This window comes from Orycteropus afer, unplaced genomic scaffold (genome assembly GCF_000298275.1).
Source record: "Orycteropus afer afer isolate SDZICR_OR568_19922 unplaced genomic scaffold, OryAfe1.0 scaffold00099, whole genome shotgun sequence".
Taxonomy (NCBI): Eukaryota; Metazoa; Chordata; class Mammalia; order Tubulidentata; family Orycteropodidae; genus Orycteropus; species Orycteropus afer.
Genome location: NW_006921686.1, coordinates 4,389,738 through 4,401,669, shown reverse-complemented (window position 1 = coordinate 4,401,669; position 11,932 = coordinate 4,389,738). Strand labels below are relative to the sequence as shown.

General features: G+C 53.2%; 1 protein-coding gene across 1 annotated transcript; it reads right to left on the bottom strand.

Moving 5' to 3' along the window:
• Positions 1–1,089: 1,089 nt before the first annotated feature.
• Positions 1,090–11,871, bottom strand: RTN2 (reticulon 2). Its single transcript, XM_007942903.2, has 10 exons — positions 11,838–11,871; positions 10,216–10,260; positions 9,622–10,092; positions 9,252–9,506; positions 5,250–5,457; positions 4,765–4,903; positions 4,559–4,628; positions 4,391–4,437; positions 1,521–1,579; positions 1,090–1,171 (listed from the first exon to the last, which is right to left on the bottom strand). The coding sequence occupies exons 1-10, from the start codon at positions 11,869–11,871 to the stop codon at positions 1,090–1,092; spliced, it is 1,410 nt and encodes a 469-aa protein (XP_007941094.1).
• Positions 11,872–11,932: the final 61 nt, after the last annotated feature.

Genomic DNA, 11,932 nt, shown 5'->3' with positions numbered 1-11,932 from the left:
GAAGTCACTTGATCAAGGTCACAGAGCCAAGAGGTAGTGGTGCTAGGACTCAAACCAGGTCTGTGGACTTTAGATTCTTCTCCTACCTCCTGCTCCTCCGGTATACAGCTTTGACAACCAGGCTGAGAGAGGCCATGGTGTCCTGTACTTGGTCCTGAGGCATTTGGAATGGAGAGAAGTTGATAGATGAGACACATTTTGGAGGTAAAATGGACAGAGGTTGGTGATTGATTGGATGTGAGGGAGGAGGGGATGGAAGGAGTCCAGGGACACACCCAGGTCTCTGGCCCTGTGACAAAGTGGGTAGTTGGGACATCTTTAACTTGGAGATCATTAAGGATGAGAAGATTTGGAGATAAAGGAAATTCATTTGCCCAGAAGGCTGTTGGCCACCTGGGCTCAGGTGAGAGGCATGATGCTCAGCAGAATTCAGGAATCAATTAGTGATGTCTGCTTTGAGCAAAGGCAGGGAAAGTGGCTGCCAGGGCTAAGCTCATCTAGCCCTGCACGGGTGGTCTCTCAGCGTCCTCCTGTCAATCATTCCATAATCTAAACTGTTGGCAGCGGGGGCTTCTTCAACAAAGATGGCAAAATTCCTCCTTGATTATCACACAAGTGCCTTTCGATGCAGGAATGTGAAAGTTGGAGAAGACTGGAAGCACGAGACCTTGGGTTTTCCACAGGAGTCTTTTATTACAGTGTAAATCCAAGCTCAGGCCTCCCCTGGGCCCCATGCAAAGCCCTGGAGCGGGGACCTGCGGCATCCACCAGACACCAACCAATCACGGCGCCTCCACTGGTAGGGTCGTGGAAGTGCAGGGCAGGCACCCTGTCTAGGCAACTACAAGTCCCAGCAGGCCCCGCGACCAAGGTGCCTCACTTTTCCTGGACTCTTAGAGCAGAGCCTCTTGGGAAATGTAGTCCTGGCCGCTCAGGCACTCTGCTCAAACTCCCTGGTGTGAGTGATCCTGACACCCACAGGGAAATGGCTCGGGCCAGGGGGAAGAGGGTGGGTATATAAGGGAGATGGAAGCGGGCAGAGGGCTGCTGGGGATGGGGGCGGGCGTCCCGCGGGCAGACACACCCCTCTCATTCGGCTTTGGCTTTGGCTCCAGAGACTGCAGCTGTTGCCGAGGCAAGGGCTCCGGTCCCTGGGATCTTAGCTCGGATCCTGAGGGAGAAATGGGTGGGATCAGGAGGTGGGGCAAGAAAAGGGCCAGGTATCTGAGAAGCAAAGGGAATGCTGCATAAAGGAAACTAGCTGAGTGCCCAAAATCAGCCCAGCGCTCCTCCCCGCTAACGGCCTATGTTGCAACTGCTCTCAGTCTCTAAGGGGGTCTTCAGGCAGAGTGCGCGCATTGATGACGCCATGCTTTAGCGCAGGCAGGGAAAATGGCTGCCAAGGTTAGGCTCTGCTAGCCTTGGGATGGGTGGTCTCTCAGCGTCCAGGGGGACAGGGAGTATATGAAGAAAAAGCGCCCGAGTTTTCCCCTCCCTCCATCTGCAGCCCGTGCCCTTACTTAGCTTTGACGTGGCTGAACTGGTTTGTCACCAAGCCCACATACTGGTCGATCTGGACCTGGGGAAACCAACAAGGGGTGAGAGGAGGAACTAAGGGGCATTCTTTTTTTCAGTTCCTCGAAGGGGATCTGCGTCGTCCCCCCCCCCCGCACTAAATCAGGAACTAAGGGGGTGATCCACCATTCACTTTCAACTCTAAACTTAACAGATACCCTTGGAAGTCCAAGGTTCAAGTCGTAGAGACAGTTGGTTAGGTGTGGGGAGTGATGTCAAACTCACAATTATCTTACAGCAAGTCTTAGTACAGTCATGCGTCACTTAATCATCCACGACATGGTCTATGAAATAGGATTATTCATAGGACCAGTCATGTCTTATTTCATACACAGTTCCATGATTTGGACAGCGTGTGAACACTGTATTACATACAGGAAGTCCTCAGATTACGAACGAGTTTTAAGTCTAATTAAATGAGTCTTTAAGTCTAATTGGTATATTAAGTTGGAACAGTTAGGTATGGTTCGGATCTAACGTCAGTTCGTCAAATGTTTGTCTTAGTGTAAAAAGCGTGCTTCTCTATGCATATTTTTGTTGTTGTTAGGTGCCGTTGAGTCGGCTCCGACTCATAGCAACTCTATGTGCAACAGATGATATTGAAAATACCATGGACTGGCAGCTGAAGAAGGAACAGATCTGTGTTGGAAGACGTGCAGCCAGAATCTCCTTAGTAATGAAAATGGCTAGACGTCGCCTCTCGTACTTTGGTCGTGTTAGCAGAAGGGACCAGTCTGTGAAGGATGTCATGCTTGGTGAAGTAGCATGGCAGTGAAAAAGTGGAAGACCCTCAATGAGACAGATTGACGCAGTGGCTGCAACGAAGGGCTCGGGTATCGCAAGGATTGTGAGGTTGGCGCGGGGCCGGCCAGTGTCTCCTTCTGGCATACACGGTGTTGCTATCAGTCGGAACTGACTCAGCAGTACTTGAAAACAATCATGTTTTAATGCACGTCACCAAGGAGTGCCCATTTGTTACTACAAACCATTTTATGTACCTCAACATTTAACATCTATGCGGCGGGACAGACGTTCTTTAGAGGTACTGACAGGCAACATGACCGTACTGGGCTCGGCTGTTAATCTTTGAGTGGATTTGCATTTGTGGGTGTTTAGGGAGAGAATGGGAGTGGAGGGCGTTGGTGTTGGTTGGCAGAGTCCATGACAGAACTGACTGTTGTTGTTAGGTGCCACGGAGTCAGTTCCAACTCACAGTGACCTCACGTGCAAAGGCATGAAGAGCCGCCCAGTCCAGTGCCCCCTCACAGTCGCTGCCATGTTAGAGCCCACGGCAGCCGGTGCCATCCCATCTCGCGGAGGGCCTTCCTGTCTTGCACTGACCCTCTACTTTACCAAGCATGATGTCCTCCTCCAGGGGCTGGGCCGTCCTGATATCGATGAAAACTTGTTTGACTATTAATCAATTACTACTTATTCCATTGGTTAATACTTGATAAATTCATAGGGTATCCCTGGGTGATGCAAATGATTAACACACTCAGCTGCTAACCAGAAGGTCGGAGTTCAACCAGAGGAACCTCGGAAGAAAGACCTGGCAATATGTTTCCCACAAATCAGGTCCTGAAAACCCTAGGGAGCACGGTCCCACTCTTGACACCATGGGGTGGCCATGAATTGAAGTCTACTGATGACAACTGGTTTCTTTAATCCCAGTAAGTCTCAGTCACTCGGACATGAGGAGTCAGGCAGAACGCTCTCTCTGGCCTGGGTCTGTGTCATTTGCTCTCAGCTGTTCTAGAGAAGGGCATGTCAGTCAGTCTGTCTGTGGAGAGGGCGAATGTCAGGCAGCCCTGGTCACATCCCACCTCGTTCTGAGCTGGAGGTGAGTCCGTCCTTGATAGCTGTTTCAGGGAGCGGAAGCACCAGTTAGGGTGCCCATCTTTGTCTTTGGTTGGGACGGCTGTCAGGCAAGCTCAGGCCATGCTTAAGGAGAGATGGCAGCAGTCTGTTTGTCTGTCTGCACCTGGATATGTGTTTGTCAGTCCTTGGTGCTGTCGGGTGGAGATGGCATTAATCTGCCTGCCTGTTTTTGGCTAACGCAGGTGTTCTATAGCCCACACTGTGTTAGGGAGAGAAGACCACCAGACTGCCTCTCTCTGGCTGGGACGTGCCAGGCGGACCTTGGACGGACCTGTCATCATGTAGCAGTACCAGGTAATCCACCTGCCTGCATGTCAGTCGACCCTGGCTCTGTCAGGGGACACTAATCCGAATGACCACCTCTGGCTGTTGGAACACACCTGCTAGACTAGCTCTCTTGCTCTCAGTTGCGAATCTAAAGGTTGGCAGTTTGAACCCACCCAAGGGTGCTGGGGAAGAAAAGACCTGAGAGCTGCTTCTGTTAAGATGACTGTTTTGTAAGGTGCCATGGAGTCTGTTCCGACTCATAGCGACCCTCCGTACAACAGAACAAAACACTACCCAGTTCTGACCCACCCTCACAATGGCTGAGCCCATCACTGCAGTCACTGTTGACAACTCATTGAGGGCCTTCCTCTTTTCTGCAGAGCCTCTGTTAAGGAAACCCCAGGGAGTAGTCCTACTTTGAAACATTTGGGGTCGCCATGAGTCGGAGTCAACTGGACGACAACTCACACCCACAGCTCTGGGCAGCTGCCAGACCGCCTGTGTCTGGCTGAGACAACTGCAGCCAGATCCTGGCTCTGCTGGGGCTGGGAACACCAGTCGGTCCTCTTGGCTCTTTGGCTGGGACCCTGGCTGGGGCGGGAGGGGGGCAGGGAGGCCACTCATGTTTAGCTGCGTTTCTGGTAAGGGAGGGGCTGCTGGCACTCACCTGGTGTTGCCAGTACAGCAGGGGCAAGGTGAATAAACCAATCACTCCTGTGGGCACAGAGATGGAGGGTCAGGCCAGGAGATTACACAGCCCTATCCCTGGGGCTGTCCCCCACGGAACCCCAACAATCCACGCCCCACCCCACTCCCCACAGCCTCTCCAGCTCACCCAGAATGAGAAGAGTCAAACCATTGAAGACGGCACCCACGAAGGTCAAGATGTAGAAGAGGAGAGCCAGCTGGGGGTGAAGGGCACGGTCAGCAGGGGCTGGGGCGCCCGCAGGCTGTGCACTTACTCAGGGGTGGCCTTCCACCCGCCGGGGCAATGAGGTGAATGTTGTGAACCCAGGGGGGGGCGTCGGGGCTGGAGAGCACCTTGAGGGAGTCCACGAGGTCTTCAACCAGGAAGAAGTGCCGCAGCTGCGTGACCGCAGAGACCACGCGGGAGGCAATCTGCTGAGACAAACGCTCCGTCTGCTCCCGGGTCAGGGTCAAGTCCACATCCAGGTAGGCCCTGAGGGGATAGAGGGGTGGGGGGACACTCAGGGGGGAAGACAGGGCTCAAGTGTGGGGGTGTGTGTGGCAGGGACAAGAGTTAGGAAGACTTCTGGGCGAAGACCAGAGATGGGATTGAGGGGCAAGTCCAAGGAACCAGGTTCTACAGGTCAAAGGGGATGATCAAAGAGTCGGAGTAAGAGGTCCGGATAAGAAGGGAGAGCCCGGGATCAAGGCTCAAAGACTAAAGTCAGGTTCACAGTTAAGTTCAAAGTCAGGGTCAGGGTGAGTTAGAGCCTGACCTGAGGTCATGGGTCATGACGGGGGTCTGGACTGGGGTTAGCGTCAGGGGACAGGGTTCTCACTGGAAGGGGTTGGTGCCATCCCCCCGGTGCAGAGCCTGCAGCACTTTGCGGTAAACCCTGAGAGAGATGGTGGCACAGAGCAGCAGCACGGCCGCGTGGGCGGCCACCGACACAATGCTGAAGTGCAGGAGGCAGAGCAGGGAGACCATGAGGCCCGTGAAGACCAGTCCTGACGTCCTTGTGTCCTTCCAGTAAAGCAGGTCCACCACTGTGAAGGGGTGGGGCGTCAGGCCAGAGCCAGGCCTCGAAGGAGGCCCTGTTTCCTGCCCAGATGGAACCCTGGCCTCCTGACCTGACCCACCCAGCTGAGCCTTCCACCAATTTCCAAACATTCAGTATTGTCTTTTTTTCCCCATGCTTGCCTCCTCTTCCTCCCATATTCCCCAAATCTAAGTTCACAGTCTAGCAAGTAAGTCTCTTTTATCTTGCTGCTATCGGGCGCTGTTGAATCGATTTCAACCCAGAGCAAGCCCGTGTGACAGTGTGGAATTGCCCCATATGGGTTCCCATCTCCACGGGAGGAGCTGGCCAGGCCCTTCTCCCTCAGAGCCGCTGGGTGGGTTCAAACTGCCAATGTGTCAGTTAGAAGGTGAGGACTTCATCTCTGTGCCACCAGAAAAATCAAAAAACCAAACTCACTGCAACTGGATTCCAAGTCATAATGACTCCCATTGGCTGTAAATCACCCCACCTTCCTTCTACAGAGCAGCTGATGGGTTTGAACCACGGACCTTCTGCTAAGCAGCCAAATGCCTTATCCACTACGCCGACTCCTTGCTGTTGTTGGTAGGAGCCGTCGAGTCGTCTCCGACTCATAGCGACCCCATGCACAGCAAAACGACACACCGCCCGATGCCGCGCCAGCTCCATGATCCTTGCTACACTTGAGCCCATTGTCGCAGCCACCGTGTCAATCCATCTCTTTGAGGGCCTTCCCCTCTTTCATTAACCCTGCACCTTACCAAGCATGACATCCTTCTCCAAGGAGTGTCCCTTCTGACAACATGACCAAAGTAGGTGAGACGATGTCTGGCCATTCTCGCTTCCAAGGAGCATTTCGGCTGACTCCTTAATGTTACTCATATAATTATATGTGGACATATGTATACGTACCCATGCCTTTTGGTCATCAGTTATGAAACGGGAAACAAATACACAAGTGTCTGCATCTCACTCCATTTTGCACTAAGGAAATCCCTCCCAGGCAGCTACAGTCAAGAAACAGCTTGTCATTCATCCTTTTTAAGGACTACAGGTAGTCCCCGACTTACATCGTATCCGAGTTACAATGCAACCACCTGGTTTTATTTATGATTTGTGTACTTCTTAGGTATATATGTATTATTAAGTTTATTATGTAAGTTTCTATGTAATGTTTCCAGTCCCCAAAGACAAATAAAAATCGGATTTATAAAGATACTGATAACAAAAGTCAGTAATAATGAAAATTATTAAAAAAAAAGGTGTTTGATGTATATCAGAAATGACTTAGAACAGAGTCGTCAGAAAGGAGCCTCCAAGTTAGTCGGAGACTACCTGTATATGCTATTCTGGGCAGCTGTGACATCATTCATTCAACCAGGAACCCCCGTTCACTTTGTCTCCTTTTTGTTTTCCCCACCACAAACAGCACTGCAAGCAACATCCTTTCAGATATAACCTTACTGCCTGGAGCTTCTACTTCTGAGCTCGAGAGCCAGAGGTGGAGTCACTGGGTGAACAGGTTAGGTATTTTCGTGTGTCATAAATATTACCAGACTGCTCACTCACAAGACCGGAACACTAGCAAGTGGTGCTGTTATGAAGAACAAAAGACAAGACTCTACTCAACAATGTTACGATGAATTCTCCGGTCTACCAGCCATGTGTCAGAATGCTCTTTTCACAACAGCCTTCCTAGCAACGGGTGTTAGTGCTTTTTTAATTTTTTGCCAGACTGTTAGATGTAAAATCATTTCTCATTGTTACCCTTCCCAACACCCTTCTCTGAGTCCTACATGTATGAATAACACCACACTTCTTTTTGAGCCCTGAGTTCAATTTCTGATCTCTTTCTGTGACCCTAAACTCTCCAGGCCACACTTTTCATCTCCCTCATCTAAACTTTTAACAGCTGTCATAGACTAGGCTGACCCCTTCTCCCAGGCCCATTGGGTTTCCTTGCAGACCCTTTCTGTTCTCTCATCTTCACTCCAGGCAAACTCGGACCTATCTCCACGGCTCCCCTCTGAGTCTGTCCCCTCACTTCTGTATTCTTGTACATATCCTTCCACCTTGTAAGTAGGGCAGCCTCCCCCTCAAGGCAGGGCACGCCCCGCAGGCTCCCCAGGCCCGCACCAGTGGGTGGGGGAGGGGCCGGGTCGCCTGAGGCGGGGGCTAAGTTTAGTCCCGCGGGGCGGGCTGGCCGGAGGGGGCCTCGCCCGCAGCTGTGCCGGCTCATCCAGCCCCTTGAGTGACAGCGCCACCTGGGCCCAAGGCTGGGGGAGGGGGCCTCCCTGCTCCTGGGCCCCAAGGCCCCAGCTCGAAGGAGAGGGGACCCTAACCTCCCTCGGCACCCTACCTACACAGCCTTTTAGCCCCGCAACCCCAGCCTGCAGCTCTGCATAATCTGGGGACCAAGAAGAAACACGCCCCCGATTTAGGGAAGATGACCGCGAATTCGGACCCCTTTCGTCCTTGTCCTTCCTCCAGCCCCGCTCCCAGTCTGCCCCGAAAGCCCACCTTTACTCCCCATCTTCACTGCAAGGGAGAGGCTGCAGACGCTGCTACTTCTGGGGGATTTTTGCCCACTTCGGTAGAACCCGGAGGGAGGGAGTGGGAGGGCGGGGCCCACATGCACCCAGCCAATGGCTGGCCACAGGCGTGGGGGCAAGGCCAAAAAGGGCGGGGCTCTCTTCCTAAATAGATAAAAGCAGTGGGGCCTATAACCAGCCCCTGGTTCCTGGAGGCGGAGCAGTTTGTACAATGAGGTGGAGTCCATCAGACCAGCCAAGTCAGGGAAGAAGAGAGTTTTTAAAAGACGAAGAATAAATATTCAAAATCCATATACAGAAGAGAGCTTTTTTTTTTTCCGGGGGAGTATTCTCAAAGAGGGCGGATTTTTATTAATTTATTACCCATCAGCCAATCCTAATGACTCAAGGAGGGCTAATTTCTCAAGTGGGCAGGGGAAATATGTACAAATAGCCAATGGCATCCCTCAGTTAACGGATTTTTTTTTTTTAAAGAGGCAGAGTTTATAATGTCTAGCCAACAGGAGAGCAAAGACATCACTTTTTAGACTATGGTGGGCCTGAACCAAGCCATGGTATTTTCAATTGCCTCATACATATGTGGGAGCTCTGGTAGCATAGTACCTAAGGCACTTGACTGCTAACCAAAAGACTGGTGGTTCAAATCCACCAGCCACTCCTGGGAAGGAAGATGGGGCAATCTACATCCGTAGTGATACCGCCTCGGAAACCCAAGGAGTCAGCGCTATGAGTCGGATCCAACTGGACAGCACATAACAACAACAACATACACATGTGAAAGCTAGACCACGAATAAGGAAGACGGAAGATGAGTTGATGTTTTTGAATTGTGGTGTTGGTATTGAGTGTAGCATGGACTGCTAGAAGAATGAACAAATGTCTTGGAGGAAGTGCAGCCAGAATGGCCAGACTTTGTCTCTCTCCTACTTTGGTCATGTTGACAGAAGGGACTAAGACTTGTAGGACATCATGCTAAGGGTCAGTGAAAAAGAGGATTACCCTCAAGGAGATGGACTGACACAGTGGCTGCAATGATGGGCTCAAGCACAGCAAGGATTATGAGGACGGCATAGGACGGCCAGTGTTGTTCTGTTGGAACCCACTTGACAGCACCTAACAACAACGACAACAGCCAACAGCATCACCTCCTTTATTCGGCCCTATTCTTTCCTTCCAGAGGTTGGTCTCTCTAAATCCCGCCCCTTGCCTCACTGTAATCCAATAGAAAACTTTCACTTACACTGCTTACCTAGGTGTGGTTTCAATGGGAATTCTGATTGGTCCGTGCTGTCGAGGCACTGCCCCGTGATTGGCTCCTTTTCCAGCTGCCCCCGCGGCTCTTCCTCCTTCTCGTCCACCAAGGGCTCATCAGGCCAAGAGTTCGAATCCCGGGATCGGGATGGGGACGGGGTATGAGCCTGGGGCGTCCCAGAGCTCGGACTGGGCTGGGGAGTCAAGGCCTCAGGCAACGAGGGTTGAGCAAGACGGAGTTGTGTGTCCAGTTCTGGGTGGGTGGTGGGGTGGAATAGGGAGACAAGGCCATGAGCTTTTTCTCTGAGGGGTGTCTTGAGAGACCAGCCACCCTTCATGACCTCCGGCCCAGCCCCTTGCCTTCTCACCTTCCCCAGCCTCTCCTGCCTCTGCCGGCTCCTCGTCGTCCAGCGGAGTGGAGCTGCTGGTGGAGGAGTCCTCCCCAGATCCCCCTCCCTGGGCCTCCCAGCCCAGCTGGTCCAGTCGGAGCCGCAGGTCCTCCAGGGGGCGCTCAACCGGAGAGGCAGCATCAGCGTCGGGGGCACCGCGGCGTCCGGGCTCCGGGGACTGGCTCAGGCTAGGGATGCTCTCCAAGCTGTCGCCTAGTCCAGGCTGAGGGGGCGGGTCTCGCGATTCTGAGACTGAGCGGCCCTGGGGCCGGGGACGGCGGGCAGCCGAGTCCCGGCGACCCCCGGAGCTCACCACGCCGTCGAAGGCGATGTAGGAGAAGGTCAGCTCCCGAGGGGTGCCCCAGTCCTGCGATGTGGTCTCCTCCTCGTCGTCCTCCGAGAATTCCCGGGCTGTGTGCAACTCCCGGAAGTCAGAGTCGTCGTTCCCTCCTGTGGCAGGCAAAGGAGAGCCATGAACTTCCGGGAGCAGGACACCCGGAAGACTCTTCAAAGCCCTCTCAGCTGTGTACGCCCTTCAAGTCCCTCTCCTCCCCTTCCGCCCACCTCACTTGCCTTCGGTGGAATCAGGCGTAGAGGAGGCTGTCGAGGGCGCTTCTTCTGCGAGAGGAAGAGAATCGAAGACTCTTAGAAGCTTGGACTGTCCGAATCACAGAAGCGTGCCAGTCCTGGAATCTCAGATGGTCCGAATTAAGGAATCTTAGAATGCTTGAATTACAGGACCCTTAGAACATTCTGCATACAGACTGTAAAATCTTAGCATCACTGCCATCAGACTTTCAAATGTTCAACTCCAGGAGATAGGACTCTTAGAAGGTGTCGATGCCCTCATTCTTCCGACAACCTTTTATAGAGCACCTACTATATGCCAAGTACTGTGTGCCCTGGGGATACAGCAAACGACACAACACACTGTTCTGTCCTCAAAGAGCTTACAACTCTGCGGGGAGGACAGATAGTAACCAAATACACACATGATGTTGGGTGAATATATGATATGCATGCAAAAAAGGAAAAAATAGAGAAAGGGATTAGAAAATGAGGGAATGCTGTTTCAGATGAGGTCCTCAGGAAGGCATCTCTGATAAAATGATATTTGATCATCCAAATGAAGTGAGAAACCATGTGAATAGGGAAGAGCATTCGAGACAGGGAACAGCCAGTGCAAAGGCCCTGAGACAGGCGGCCCTGAGACAGGCATTATCTATACTTGAATACAGGGCACAGTGACTGAAGGGGAGAGAGATGGAAGATGAAGGCAAGTGAGTAAGGAGGAACAGGTCATGTAAGCCAAGTTAAGGACAAGATCTTAGAATGTTGGAATGGTACTCTACAATATTGAAATAGCAAATTATTAGAATTGTGGCATCTGGACTCTCAGGACACGTGAGTGGCTGGATCGGAAAGTGTTGGAATCCCCAGCTGTCAGAATGCTCAACACAGACTGTTAGAGCCTGGGATCCTGAAGATTGGACAAAGCCTTTTCAATTTTGGAATCCAGGCCCTCAGAGCTAGCTTTGGCCTACAGGAGATGCCCAATACCGTTAGAAAATTAAAATCGGACGCCCACGGCCCTACCTCGCTTACTCAGCTGGGGAATCGGAGACCCGGAGAGACGCGGGTCTCCCCTAGGCTTACCACTAATCAGTGGCAAAGCCTGCTAATAATCCAGGAGTCTTGGCCCCAACCCAGGAATGCTTGGTGTCCGGGGACAGGAGGTTGGACGATTTGGTCGAGGTCCAGGCTGCCTCAGAGTCTAGGCAGAAAAGTGTGGGGAGGGGGATGCGAAGACGGGTGGTGGGGGTCGTATCCCTCTCCACCATCCTGGCTCTACTGCTCATTCAGGCCCCCCCTTCCTGCTGGTTGCGGCCAGCACCAGGGCGAGAGGACAGCTCCCTGCGCTCTAGCTCACCCCGGGGCGGGGCCCCGGGCACAACCTGGCGCCCGGCGCTCCCCCCTCCTTCCAGCTATGCCAGCGCCCCCATCCTTGGTCCCATCTCACCCAGTCTTCCCAGTCAGGCCGCCCCATCGCCGCCAGAGCGCGGGGGGAGGGGAGCGCTCCCTTTGTCTCCTTCCCCCAGGCCGGCTCTCCCGCGGACCAACGCAGAGGGAACACCCGAGAGGACCCCACCCGGACCTCCGGGCCCCACACCAGGCCCAAACCTCCCCCTACTCACTGCAGTGGGCGAAGACCGGCAGGACTTGCCCCATGGCCCCCCTCGGGCCTGCATCGGGACCCCCGCCCACTCCGGCCGCGCCGCCCTGGGCCCGG

Coding starts and splice junctions, on each gene's coding strand:
- RTN2 (XM_007942903.2), bottom strand. CDS start 11,871: ATGGGGCAAGTCCTGCCGGTCTTCGCCCACTGCA. Junction 4,629..4,764: donor ACCTCGTGGACTCCCTCAAG/GTGCTCTCCAGC, acceptor CTTCACCCCCAG/CTGGCTCTCCTCTTCTACAT. Junction 1,580..4,390: donor TGCTGTACTGGCAACACCAG/GTGAGTGCCAGC, acceptor TGGTTTCCCCAG/GTCCAGATCGACCAGTATGT.